At 41.5% G+C, this 14,442-nt stretch overlaps 1 protein-coding gene across 3 annotated transcripts in view; it reads left to right on the top strand.

Moving 5' to 3' along the window:
- The first annotated feature begins 633 nt into the window (after nucleotides 1-633).
- dusp8a (dual specificity phosphatase 8a) overlaps nucleotides 634-14,442 on the top strand; it is a 53,179-nt gene continuing 39,370 nt past the window's right edge. Inside the window, exons 1-2 of one of the 3 annotated variants that reach the window (XM_088997265.1) lie at nucleotides 634-965; nucleotides 8,791-9,168. In XM_088997265.1, the coding sequence (XP_088853391.1) occupies nucleotides 8,932-9,168 (237 nt within the window). In that variant the 5' untranslated portion in view covers nucleotides 634-965; nucleotides 8,791-8,931. Of the gene's footprint in view, nucleotides 966-1,058; nucleotides 1,190-8,786; nucleotides 9,169-14,442 lie in introns of those variants that run through there. The other 2 variants (XM_088997263.1, XM_088997264.1) reach the window with 2 other exon arrangements.

Below are 14,442 nucleotides of genomic sequence, written 5' to 3'. Positions count from 1 at the left end.
GTGTTCTCCTTCCTCAACTGCTACACTGTTACACTTTTTAAAGCTAAACAGAATAAACTAGGTGGAATATTTACAGCACGTACATAATTCTTGGTTGTTTCAATTGCTTTTAGTTTGCCTAAATGATATGCATTCATCTCATTCGTAAATTGTTAAAGTAAACCAAGTCAGCTTTTGTGGTGTATATACATATAATTAATTAATGAACTACATCGATCTATTAATACACTTTGGGGAAAATATTTTTGTTTATCAACAAATATTGAAGTAAAATTTTGCTGTGGTGGGTCCCACGGAGGCGTGGCTGTGTTTACTTAATAAAATGACCGGAAAAGTAAATTATGGACGTTTTAATTTTTCCATGTCGCAACATAGGCTTTTATAAATCACGAAATAAACAACATATATGTTTTCGATCTCGTTCAAATAGAGTTGGGGCGGCTGCGTTACTTATTACCTATGAATGACACTCGTCACAGTTACAGTTAAGGGCTTGTCTCCTTAAAAAAACAAAAAGTCGCGCAGGCCCTTTAATCTGCGTCTTTGACGTCATCCCAGGCCTTTAGCCGCTAGCGCTGATTGGCTGGAAATGACGTAAACCTCATATTTTCCTATTTTTTTCTTCCTCGCTACTAAACCATGACCTCATCGCGTTAGTTCACGAAAGTGCGAAAGTGTACCTTTTGTAACCAACCCATGCACGTCTGAGTTCGGTGACTAGCTGTCAAGGTTTCTTGGTCGCTTGTTTTATTTGTCTTTTTAGTGTTGTTTTGTTTTACAAAACGGTTTCAATGTGTAGTCGCGCTTTCGTGTGCGGCTCTCTCCTGGCGCTGTCACGCCGTGTCAGCTGCGCTGTGGCCCGGGTAACCGGCGGCCACAAGCGGCCGCACTCATGACCACCCTATCGCGTTACCACGTCGCACGGAGGCCGTTTAACAACTGCAGGACACAGACCGGAGCCCGAGGTAAAGTGTGCTTGTGTGTTGTGTCGCACACCATCCTGCTAGTTCCAGCTAGCTGTCGTTAGCTGGGTGAATTTTGCACCCCCCCCCCTCCCCTCTGTCCCTCCTCCCTCCTCTCATCCATTGCCATTGCGCGCGTGCGTCTCCTTCGATTGGAATTAAACACGCTCAAAATGATCTACTCGTGTGATGTTGGACAGAAATTATTCGATTAACAGCCGCCGGGGGTAAGATAAGATCACCATCCTTCCTATTTTGGGGCACACTAATGCTTATAACCAGAGATTAATGGCGTGTGTTATTTTTGCATGCGGACATAATCATAACAAACACAAGACAGGTTCCCTCGACTGTATGTGAACCTTCAACAAATCAGCTTTTTGCGGTAAAATCATGGCAACTGCAAACGCCCCATGCTGAATTTTGTGACGGTCGATTTATTACAACGGCCGCATATCCCCCATATTGACAATGTTGTCTGTCAAGTAGGCCTCTGTATTCACGCTTTGTGTGTTTCCAAATGTTGCAGATATGGCGCGAGGGCACGCTTTGACGTTAGAATAGCGAACTTGATGGTTGTGAATGAGGATGCAATGCCATTATTAGTCTAATGCAGCGGAATCATAGCAGTGGTGTCCCTGCATTCAAGAAATACAAATTTTATTATTTGAGCCACTAAAGCCAGTCCATAATTCAACCCCACAATAATAATAACAATTAATAACAATAATCAATAACATGATTAAATAATGCTATATTACTATGGAGATGGGGACAGTGAAGGGTGTGATATCAACAAAATTATTATTAAAACCAACTTTGCAAAAGGACGATTATCATTATGGTAGTCTGCTTGGAACCCCCCCTGCACTCGTTGAATGTATATGTGCACACAAAATGTATGTCATTAAATAAAATCATTTATCATATTGTAGATTAAATATAATTATAAAAAACGGATACAGTTACCTTTCTCTTACAATAGAGAATACACTACAAAACAGTTGTTTACAACATTTTTTTCTCAATGTAAATACTGACAAACCACATTGCTGTCACTAAAGGTGCCAGTCCAATGGCTCCCCCCTGTCTGTGTATCCTGTTCCACTCATAACCACAAACAGATGAAAGAAACAATGTTTGTAGTCCAGTTTGTCTTGAAAAGTGCGCAATGAGAGGCAATTTTTAATCATTGTTTACCATCATCCAATGCAAATCAAGCTTTATATTTACTTTTTACCAACTTATTGATCGACTCCCACTCATGGTTATTTTTCCTAAAAAACATACGTGTGTTATCTGATTACCATTTGATGAGGTACATTTTCGGATACATGACTTTTAGTGATTGGAATGCCCTTCCATATTTATTTGTCATGTCCTTGTTTATGATGATACGAGTGCGGCCTGTTCTACTGGAGACAAATTCCTTGTGTGTTCCCCATACTTGGACAATAAAAATGATTCTAATTCTGAAATCCTTTTGACTTTGGAAACACAATTAATCTCCAAAATAGGGAACTATAGCCCTATTTTTACTGTACTGTAATGAAATATACATTTATGTTGCTGCTGTCTTTCAATTAGTTCACAAGTATTTGGATGATAACCGTGAGTTTTGCTTTCATCAATGTCATGTCATTAAATTGATGACTTCGATATTTAGTCTAGAATGTTTATGGCATTTCACTTGGGGATTCCAGCGACTTCATGTCCTGTACCTCCATGTTGAGATCTTCAAAATAGTACTTGGTGAAACTAGTGACATCCCATCGCTGTGCTGAAAAATGCCTTTTTCCAAGGAATTTTTATAGCTCTCATATTGCATTTTAAATGAGGGATGCTGGTTGGAGGGGGGTGTAGGGTTCTCTAATTTAGAACATTTTACAAGAACTGTCCAATCGAGCCTGTTTTCCTGAACTGATGACATCTGCTCCGAGAGAGATTCTAAAACACCCAGAACAAAACAAAAGTAATCAATTCAGTACGGTGAGAATATATCGACATCAATGAATGAGGATTTTAACTGCCTCTTGATAGTTGCATTTCCGTTCTGTAAAGGCAAAACAATCAATAATCTATTATTATTATTATTATTATTATTATTATTATTATTATTATTATTATTATTATATAATCTATTAGCTATCTAGCTATCTAGGTATCTATTAAATATCTCGCTAGCTATCTAACTGGCTTTCAATCTTTTAGAGTTATTCTGGGTTGAGTGAACGCTGGCGCGTGTGGCTGCCGCTGCTCACCCGCAGAAAAAAAATGGGTCCTGTAAAAAAAATGGGTCCCTGTAAAGTGACCTTGAGAGTTTTGAAAGGCGCTTAGAAATCAAATGTATTATTATTATTATTATTACTCATTTCTTTTCCCAAGTGTGTACAATTGTCACGTATGTGCTGGATCGTTCTTTTTCATTCCTGTTCCAGTTCTGTAGGGAACTTCAGATATTTCAATTTGCCAAATAGGACTAATTAAATAAAGAATGAACCAGTTATTCTGGTTCTTTTGCATATTCTAAAGGTGGAACTAGAATGCCGATGTCGCAGCCCCATAAAGATGTACGCAACTTCCCTGTAAACATTGTTTTTGGGGGAAAGGGTTTGAAGAACAAGGGATGATGGAACTTGCTTGGTAAAGTAACTGAACCCTCCTCACACAGCTGGGGAGTCAGCTATAGGCTGCATCTGCTTTCAATTGCATCTGCTCACTGAGCATGACTGGGGCTGCCATTCCATCATCATCACCCTCCCCACACCTTTTCATCACCCCAGCTGGACTGTCTCTATGGCAACAGCAGAATCTGCTGCGGGGTTCTGCAACATCTTGTCTTGGCGTATTTTCCTCCGCTCCCGCAACCTCACTTGCGGCAAACCCCTGCCCTCCTTTAGCCTGATTGCTCTTTTGTATTATTTTTGTGTTATTTATGATAAATCAAGGAAAAAGACTAATAATTTGATTAGTTTGGGCTCTGTCATTGTCCGTCAATGTATTTTTTTCTCATTTCATCTTTTCTTCCTGTATCATTCTTTCTCTCGGCCAAACAAATCGGCTTCACTCATGTGCACACGGGCAGCCAACGATGTGATGCTCCATGTACGAAGCTCCCTGCTCCTCCCATCCCTGATTTCTGCACACACATAATGGGAAGGGGTGGAGGAGAGGTTGCCCTTAGACTTAGGCAACATCAAATGTTTTGCTTGGCATTAAGCGAACAGAAAAACATGGAACTTTGGACGCTGTGTTCTTTGCTACATGTCTGAGCTGTCCATCATCGTGTTAGGTATGGTGTATGACAAGTGACTGGCAGGTTGCAACGTACGGGTGCAAGGGGCAGCTTTCGAGGTTTAATTGCTTTTCAGCGAGGTATGCAGGAAGTAACTTCAGCAGACTGTACAAGATGATTTTAAATAATTGATTCAGTGTACTTTGTTGCAGCAATATATTTACCATGTTTACAATTTAGGATTCCATTCCTTGATATATCAGGCAGGTGCTCAAGGATGGTACGATTTATTTTCAGTTGAACATACTTAATTTGATCATACACTGTCCATTGGTTGAATATTATTAAAACATGTTATATTAACATGCATTTCTTTATGACATTTTGATCATGAAATGGTAATTAAGTACATTTAAAAAAATACATATTTTGCTCTAGCAATTGGCTCTGCAACACGTGTGCATGTTTTAATGAAAGGCTGTTGGTACAGTATCATATTTTTCTGTTGTATCAGAGTTCACCACTCCCTTACCTCAGATGGCTTAGTTGCTTTTGACAGAATGGAAATAACAAAGCCACGGCACCCATCAGCTCCTAATTAGCCTGTTCAACTGTGTGTTTCAAACAATTTGATGAGCAATATAGATTGGATATGATTCACAAATCAATAAGCTCTGTTTTGACAACAATGTCATTAGAAGTTACTTTATTAGTGTTTCTTTTGAAGAAAATTGGAATTGGAATTGTTTTATTTTTCTCCCGAAGGAGCCACTGCGGAAGCCTCAGTTACCAATCCAGCGGTTCTTTAACCTCCCATTTATTTTGAACAATTATTTCGTAAATACGTTTAAAAAGCAATACAAATATGCTACACTTAGAAAAGTATGTTTCATAAAAAAATGAGTAGGAAAAAGTGTGGTTCCTCTCCCCTTATCACTATAACATTCTCGGTATATGATCAATATTTAAGAATAGTAACACCATACCTGTCAACCTTGGCTAATAGCCGCCCTTATAAATGATTACAATGGCCATCTAAAAGTTGTAGTACAGCATACATTATTTCTAATGATTAAAAAAAAAACGCTTACACAAACAGAAATGAAGACAGTTTACCGTGCATGTGCGCGTTAGGCTTTTATTAATCCGACCGTACGCAGCGATAAAAAAAATATATACGATTGAGGATTACTTTTGCTGGTTTGCTGTGAAAATAGTAGTGATCGGCGGCAGCATTGTTGTTGGCTACCAGCAGTTCAGACGAAATGGATTTGAGACAAAATGATCTTTGTAAGATCAGTTCACAATTTAAAAAAAAATCCTATATAAAAGTTGTAGTATGCTATACATTAATTGAAATGATTAAAAAAACTGACAAAATGCGGGGAAAACATATAAATTGACACGTATGTAATACTATACCGGTTAGTGTTATAGCATAGTGACTAGTCAAAGTCAAAGTCAGCTTTATTGTCAATTATGCTAATATGCATGACATACAGCACAGATGAAATTACTGTCCTCTCGGACCCAGCATGCAAGGCACTTATAATGACTTTAATTAACAAACATAATAAACATGAAAACACCAATTTGCTCGACATCACGCGCCGCCATCTTGGGAAAAACAAAAAAACAAAAATAACAAATAATATGACAACACAAAGACAGAGTCATTCATTCTTCAGGACTTGCTGTATCCTCTCTGTGATGACATGAAACAGTTCTAGATGAAAGAGGAGAGGATCAAAGCATCCATTTCAGCAGTGGATCAGGGACGTCATGGTGGAATTTGCACACCTACTACAAGCTAAATGTTGAAAGCAAACACAAAGCTGTAGCATCCATTGACGAAAAGACATTGTCTCACATCTCCTGTCCCACATAAATCTGCTTCAATTCCAAGCCGTGAGAGTTCCACATATGCATCGGCGCTCTGCGCTGACGCTCCTTTCTTCTTATCGCGGGCTCCTCAAGCCATGCATCCATCCAACCGCAGACTGTCCAACAGCAGACTGTCCAACAGCACCGACCTTTCCGCTGAACAAAGCGGGGCTGTGAAGATGCTGCCCATTACAGGCACAAAAAAGCACAATGGCCCCAGAGCTGTCCAGCGATGACAGTCAAATGGCTCCGACATTCCTCCCATTCAAAAACAGTACTGGCATATTCATGCGCAAAAAAGGCGCAACCGCTCAGCACAGTCTCCTCCTTGATTATTGTCGTGGCCAAAAATGCGGAAAAACAATCCGTATCCGTCCCACACGACGCACAACAACATAAAGTGACAAAAGAAAACACAATAACAAGACAAAAACAACAAAAAAAGCAAGGCTCATCAGAGCACTTGCTGACGGCTGCCTACTCAGGCGCCATCCTGACTACCCTGTCTACATAAAAAGAAATGTCACAATGACTACATTCATGTACCCGTATTGGATTGATTGGATTTACCTTTATTAGTCTCACAGTGGAGAAATTTACATTTCACAGCAGCAAAGTTATAAAAGGAAGATGAAAAGAATGAAAGAATTAGAAAAACAAAATACAGGAGCTGCTGGAAAGGCAGGCACTATTGCAGCGCCATCTTGAAGTCAAAAGAGCAAAAAAAGCTAAATAACAAATAATATGACAACACAAAGACACAGACAGTCATTCATTCCTAAGCACTTTCTGTACCCTCTTTTTTACATGAATCAGTTCTAGAATCAGAATCATCCATCCATCCATTTTTCATACCGCTTATTCCTCATTAGGGTCGCGGGGGGTGCCGGAGCCTATCACAGCTGTCTTCGGACACCCTGAATTGGTTGCCAGCCAATCGCAGGGCACAAATAGATAGACAACAGTCACTCTCACACTCACACCTATGGACAATTTGGAGTGTTCAATCTGCCTGCCTTGCATGTTTTTGGAATGTGGGAGGAAACCAGAGGACCCGGAGAAAACCCACGCGGACCCGGGGAGAACATGCAAACTCCACACCGGGAGGCCGGAGTGGGACGCGAACCGGCGACCCCTGCACTGTGAAGCCGCCGTGCTAACTACTCGACTATCGGGCGGCCCGGAATACGAATCAGAAAACCTTTATTCGTCCCACAATGGGGACATTTGGATTGGATTGGATTGGATTGGATTGGATTGGATATGCCTTTATTTGCAGTCCACATCAGCAATTTGAAAGGGGTTGGGGGGGGTGAAAGGATAGAAAACAAGATATTCTAAGCATAGTAAAATAAAAATGTCAACTATATACTGTAAATGTGCAAAACCATTTCATAAAAAAACTGTACATAGTGCAAGTCCCTGATCCACTGGTGACATGGATACTTTGATCCTCTCCTCTTTCAACTACAACTGCTTCATGTCATCACAAAGAGGGTACAGCAAGTCCTGAAGAATGAATGACTCTGTGTCTTTGTGTTGTCATATTTGTTATTTTTGCAAATTTTTTTCCCAAGATGGCGGCGCGTGAACACGCAGCGGCTCCCCTCTCCCGGCAAATTGGCGTTTTCATGTATAATTATGTTTGTTAAAGTAATTATAAGTGCCTTGCATGCTGGGTCCGAGAGGACAGTAATTTCATCTGTGCTGTATGTCATGCATATTAGCATATTTGACAATAAAGCTGACTTTGACTTTGACTTTGACTTTGAAGTATCAAGAAAGGCATATTGACATATGTAGCTGTATTGCGTCAACCAAATCGCGATGAAATAGGAAAGGATCAAAGCGTCCTTTTCACAGTGTGTTTCACATACGTGGTTCTTTCCTATACCCGTGATCTATTAGTACACTACAGCTATCATTCATTACTATCGATGTTTTCTATAACTGAAAATATAAAAATAATAATAATACATTTTATTAACTTGTGACAGACGGTCACGCATTGATTGTCCATTGATTTTACAGGTTCCACTGAATGCAAAGGAATGTTTTTTTGGCATTTTTTTTCCTTGACAAAATATGAGAGCCAATATGTTCATTTTTCTTCGACTTTGTTTTCATTTGCTAAATTGGACCTTCCAGAGAAACTCATTTCTGTCAAGTCATCTTTCCCAACGTCCCCAACATGTTTGAACCCCTTGGCCTCACATTACTTTACTTTCCCTTTTCACCTGAGGTTGAAACTTCCATTTAGTCTTCAGGCCTAGATGAGGAGAGGCCTATCTATATTTCATGACACCATGCGCCTGTGGATGAATAAAACAGCACTGCATTCACACTGACCTTCTCACTTGTCGCCGGACATGTCAGGGAAGTGCCTGTCAACACATCGAGTATTTTCTGTCAAACACACAGTACTCAAGTTGTTTGATGGCATCTTGTCGCTTGGCGCACATGCATGTTGCTCCTATAAACTGCGCCATAATCCACAAATTCTGAGGTTATCATCAACCAAGAAAAGTGATTCATGGTGACAAAGCAACAGTCTGTCAATTTTACAAACAGTTGAACACACATAGACACACATTTGTCCTACATAGTCAGTCCTATTATGTTGATGAGCGCCTTTAAAAAAACAAGTATAAGTCATGGTCATTTTCTTGTTATTCTCTCTTAAGTATCTTCTTTTCTTTCCCCAGGCAGCATGAATCTCTCAACACATTCCTCAATGATCCCGTTATTCTCTGACCCCGCCTTTTTTGCCTGACTCTGCCTCCACCTGTGCTGCTCCTCTCCCGCACCTTCATCTTTGGCCCAGAGGGACCACGACACCCCTCCAACATCATGGCAGGGGAGAAAGGGCCTACAAAGCGAAGCACAATGGACATCAAGCGTCTGGCAAGCCTCATCCAGAGAGGAACCGGGCGCTTGCTGGTGATTGACAGCAGGACATTTTCTGAGTACAACGCTTCACATGTGCAGGGAGCAGTCAACGTTTGCTGTTCCAAGCTTGTGAAGAGACGGCTGCAGCAGGATAAGGTGTCTGTCACAGAGCTACTGCAGCCCAATGGCAAAATAAAGGTGAGTTTGAAGATGCTCACCTTATAACTTAGTTCTGCTGAGATGTGACACAAAACGGAAGAGGTCAGAGTGTTGTTGGATAACCATTTTTGATAACTGCAGTGCACCTCTTGCCTGGTGCATGGCAAAGGACATCTTGAAGCCTGTAAACCTGCATGTCTCTGGAATCATGTAAGAAAATGTCATCTGAAATGTGAATGCCGTACATTATATGGTTTAAATGACTTTACAATATACAATTCTAAGAGCACCTAAAATGAAATACTTTTTTAACTCATTCACTGCCATTCACAAATTTATTCTGGAAAATGTGACGTTCAGTGCCATTCCAGAATTGGTTCGGGTTTTGTTTTTCTTGCTTGGGTGCCGATAAAGCGCTGGCCAGCCCTCTGGCATTTTTTTCCCTTCCACAAAGGGGATAAACTAGAGAGGGAGAAGAGATGGAAAAGGTGGAGGATTTTAAGTACTCTGGGTCAACTGTCCAGAGGAATGGAGAGTGTGGGAAAGAGGTGAAGAAGTGTGTCCAGGCAGGCTGGAACGGCTGGAGAAAAATGTCAGGTGTGATGTGGTAGAGAAGAGTTTCAGCTACGATGAAAGGAAAGGTGTATAAAACGGTTTTCTTTGGGAGTAACCAGGTTGGATAGGATCTCATATTAGAGGTTTTGGAGAGAAAGTCATGGAGCCCAGACTGAGATGGTTTGGACATGTCCAGAGGAGAGAGAGTGACTATATCGGAAGAAGGATGCTGAGCTTTGAACTGCTAGGCAGGAGACCGCGAGGAAGACCAAAGAGGAGGCTTATGGATATTGTCAAAGAGGACACGATGGTAGCTGGTGTGAGAGAAGAGGATGCAACAAACCAGGTTAGATCGAGGACACATATTTGCCGTGGTGACCCTTGATGGGGAAAACCGAATGGAAAAGAAAAAGGAGATGAGAAGGGGACAGCATTTCCCTTTTTTTCCATGTCAGCGCTTTGTTCCAGCTTCAGCTATTTTTAAAGCACCATATAAACAAAAAAACCATTATATATGTACTGCATTGTATTTTGGACAGCCACCCTCATTTCAAGCTCATATAACTCCAGACCCATATAATTTAAGAAATAACTACAGTGATACCTCGGTTCTCGACCATAATTCGTTCCAGGACCCAATTCGAAAAGCGATTTGTTCGAACACCGAAACCATCTCTTTGCTCCTGTCACTTGCGAGTTGACAGCAGGGGGCCGGGGGGGGGGGCTGCCTCTCCCAGCCGTTCTCCACCTGCTGTCAATTCTCTAATCACGGACACGGGGAATTTATACGGTTCGCGATCACCTTGCCAATGCCGGATGATTGACTCAACTCGCCACCGTACCTGGACTCTTCCTTCGATGCGCGAGTGTATCCGGTCCGAGGTATTTTCCCTGCGTCTCGTAAATTTATGTCATCTTCCGGGATTGCGTAATTTTGCACCCTCGTGTGCCATTTGCTTTTTGGCGTAGTAAGCGGGTCGGCTCACCCCCTGCCTTCTTACTCGCTGTTTTTTCTTTTATTTGTGAATAAACATCCTGCTTGGGTCGTACGTCTCTGCCGCCTGCTTTGGGATCCCAAACATTCCACTACGTTCCGACGAGTCAGCTGCCGTCACTCTTGCTCGGAACGTGACAGCTACGGATGACTCGGCTACAGGATGTTCTTTTCTCTTAAAATATCTATCCAATGACACTTGCTCTCACAGCCACATATCGTACTGATCGTAGATTTCGCCATGCTGTATTCCCTAGCCAGATCAGACACTCGCACACCTCCTTCATATTTTGCGATTATTTCTTTCTAAAATGCAATAGTTGTACGCACTACTTTTCTCTTGTCACTTTTCGCAGCACTTACTTTATTTAGAGGCAAGATTAGGGGCTAAAACTCTTCGTACACCTATATTAAACGCTAGAGCAAAACGCAGCACGTCCGCAAGCGACCACAGTTGGTCACGGAGAGAGCGATACACCCGTACGCCGCTCAGCACCTCACCCTCGCGTACGCACTCACGTGTCGTTTTGGCGTTCGAACACAACACCGATTGGTGTTCGAACTACGAAGCAAGAATATCTCGAGTATTTTGTTCGAACTCCGATTTGTTCGAACTGTGAGGCGTTCGAGAACCGAGGTACCACTGTATTTTATTTTTGATGAAAAAAGAGAGTCTAAGATTTATTACGATGCATTGAATGTTGATGTAGTCCTAAAACTCAATATTCTGTGGGTCCTGGTATTGGAGTGACTGACAAAAACCCTGGCACTCGAGTGGACAAATTTTTGCACGTCTGGCAGTGAGTGAGTTTAAGCGCGTCACCAAAGTCAACAAAGCTACTCACACGAATGAATGTTAATTTTGAATTCCATTTCAGTCTGTCACAGTTTCTAAGCCTTCTCCTGCTCTCAAGGATTCTTCTAGTATCTTTTTCAGCTCTGTCGTCATGGCTTTCTCGATGTTGTACTGGTCTTTAAAACAGCTCCCTTGGATGACCCCTCTTGAGCTTAGAAAATAATACTCAGTGAGGAACTGTCCAATGCTCTCCAGGAATTGCGACAAATTGCATCATGACGGAGTCTTCCTGTTAAAATTGAACAAAACAAATTGAAACCGGACCTCTTTGTGGACAAACTTGTTTATCATCTGGCCCAGTAGCAAGAGTCACCGGTGATGCACATCACATTGAAGAATGCCATCGGCATGAATTAAAATGCTTTGGACATTGAGTTTCTTGCTCTCTTTAACTTTGGTGGTGTCAAATTCCTAACACTGAATGTGCTGCCATTTGGTCTTGGTCTTACTCGTAGATCCATGAACTTGGCCATTCTGGTTTCATTCCTGTCATTATACGCTCTGATCTTTGCTTGACACGAAATGTCTGCGTTCAAAGTTTTGTAACACCTATCCCACAACTTTCGGGCTGGCATATTTGAGTTGTCCAAGAGTCTGTCCACATAGTTTGTCACACTTTACACAACGTTTGATTGAAGAGTCTTTTTTTTCTTGTTGTCTACTACTACAAAAAAGAACATAGTAAAATCATTTCCAAATTTTAGCCTCGGACTACTCTTCTGTTAGTCATCAGAGGACCGGTTTGTGATAATTTAGCACAGTAAAAGTCAGCATGCTGACTAATTGGATGCAACGTATTAGTTAATGTATTAAGGACTGAATCCAAACTCCTGTAAAGAAATATTTACCATACTTAAGTGCCCTGAGGCAAATCAATGACTCCATGACATATCCACACCATAGCGTGATGATCCCTCTTGTGCAAAGAGAATCAACACAAGTCCAGTGCTATGTTAGTTAGACTTGTTTTTCAAGACTTCTAGTCTGAATATAACAGCCTTTTTCCATGTCCTGTCCGACCATGGCACGCTGACTCCTGTATTTTTAGTCACTGGGTGAAATTCAAGAAAGTCTAAGAAGGGAAACCTAAGCAGAGAACGGGTGTTATTGGTGTGTCTTATGTTTGGGATGGTGGCCCAAGTATTGCATGACGGCATAGCAACAAAACTGTAGTTATGCCATATGGAATTCCTCAAGGTCGCTTGTGCTGTTTCTCCAAAATGTATTTGTATTTGTTTATTGCATGGCATGCAATAAAATGCTGCTGCACCAAGGTTCTTGATGGAGGGCTCATATGCGTCCATCTCTAGTGGAGCCAGGAATATTGGATTTTTATAAGCCATATAAGATTTCTAACTGTCAGCATCAGCCCACTGGTTGCCTTCATTTCCCTCTCTTCTTCCTCTTCCTATCCCTATCTGGAGTTGCCGCACTGCTGGTTTGTTATGATACACCCGCAACCTACCCACTCGCCCAGTAAAGAGGATAAGGCTTGCGATTAATGCGAGGCTGGATAAAGCTGGAACTAGCCGGTGAGAGAGAAGGGCTTGACAGACCAAGACTCTTTTGTTATTGGCGAAGCATGACATCATCCTTTTGTGTGACCACTGGCAGACCGCGGGCTCGGCACGTGGATACTGGCTGTGCAATGTTAATACTGGCTTCAAGCTCATCCTCAACACATATACACACACACACACGCACCCCCCCCCCCCCCACACACACACATGCACACACACACACGCGCACGCACACACACACACACACACACACACACACACACACACGCACGCACGCCCCCCCGCACACACACACACACGCACACACGCACATACGCACACACGCACCCTGCCCCCACCAGGCTCTGAGCAACGCCAAGGGCCGCATCAACCAGCCAAAACGGCAAAGTTACACCATTGTGAATCTTTGTTAAGGAAGTGAATACAGGAAGCTAGGAAGCAGGAGAGTCGCACTGAGACTTTTATTCATGTTTGGGTTGCAGCCTTTGCCACCTCACTGACTGCTTCTTACCTCACATCACGTTGGGCTGTAATAGCTTGCACCCCCCAGGCGTTGCACTTAAACACTTCAGTTAACTTTCAGTTAAGTCGATTGAACATCTATCCGTTGGTACTCCAGCAAACTAAACCATGCCCTCTTCTCTCATTTACAAGCCCTCTTTATTGGTGCCAACTGTCAATGTAGGTCAGAAAGACATTGATGCATTGTGATAAATGGTGGCGGAATTTCAGTCTGTGGTGTGTTCTCCGGAATTGGCTAATTTCTTGGCTGAAGTGCAGCTAATCCGTTCTCCAGCCATTCTGCTGTTGCCGCACCACACAGTATTTGTCATTTGTGAGCTCCAAAAATACAGGTTCAGGGAAGTATTGTGGAAACATTGTTGGGCATGCTGTGCAACTATATATTACGTATTTTAAATTACATATTTGATGAATCAGATTTTAAAAACCACAAAGTTCCATTCATTCTTTTTCAAAAATTCAAAAACAGGATACAGTGTATTACTTTAAATTGACAGTGCACAAAAACGTTGGTAAAAATTGTGATCATTATTTTCCAAAGAAAAAGCTGATGTTTCCCCCCCCAACTTCACTCATGGAAAATTACAATTGTAAAATGCTTACTGACATTCCAAGCAGCTTTAAATTAAAAAAAATATATCCAAATGATTCATTGATTATCAAGTAATTATTGATTCATTTGTTGATTGATTACCTGTCATAAACCATATCACTTCTTGTGTTGTTTGTGTTTGAAATACGTTGGAATGTTCATCTTATCGACTTATTTACTTCAATAGATACTCGCCTTCTGCAAATACGTACCTGATAACTCTCCAAAAGGCAGGGAATTAATAAATTAAAGGAACTAAAGAAAAAAAAAACCT

Source organism: Hippocampus bargibanti, linkage group LG05 (assembly GCF_051943395.1).
Source record: "Hippocampus bargibanti isolate YZ-2025 linkage group LG05, ASM5194339v1, whole genome shotgun sequence".
In the NCBI taxonomy this organism is placed as follows: Eukaryota; Metazoa; Chordata; class Actinopteri; order Syngnathiformes; family Syngnathidae; genus Hippocampus; species Hippocampus bargibanti.
This window is presented reverse-complemented; position numbering and strand designations above follow the sequence as displayed.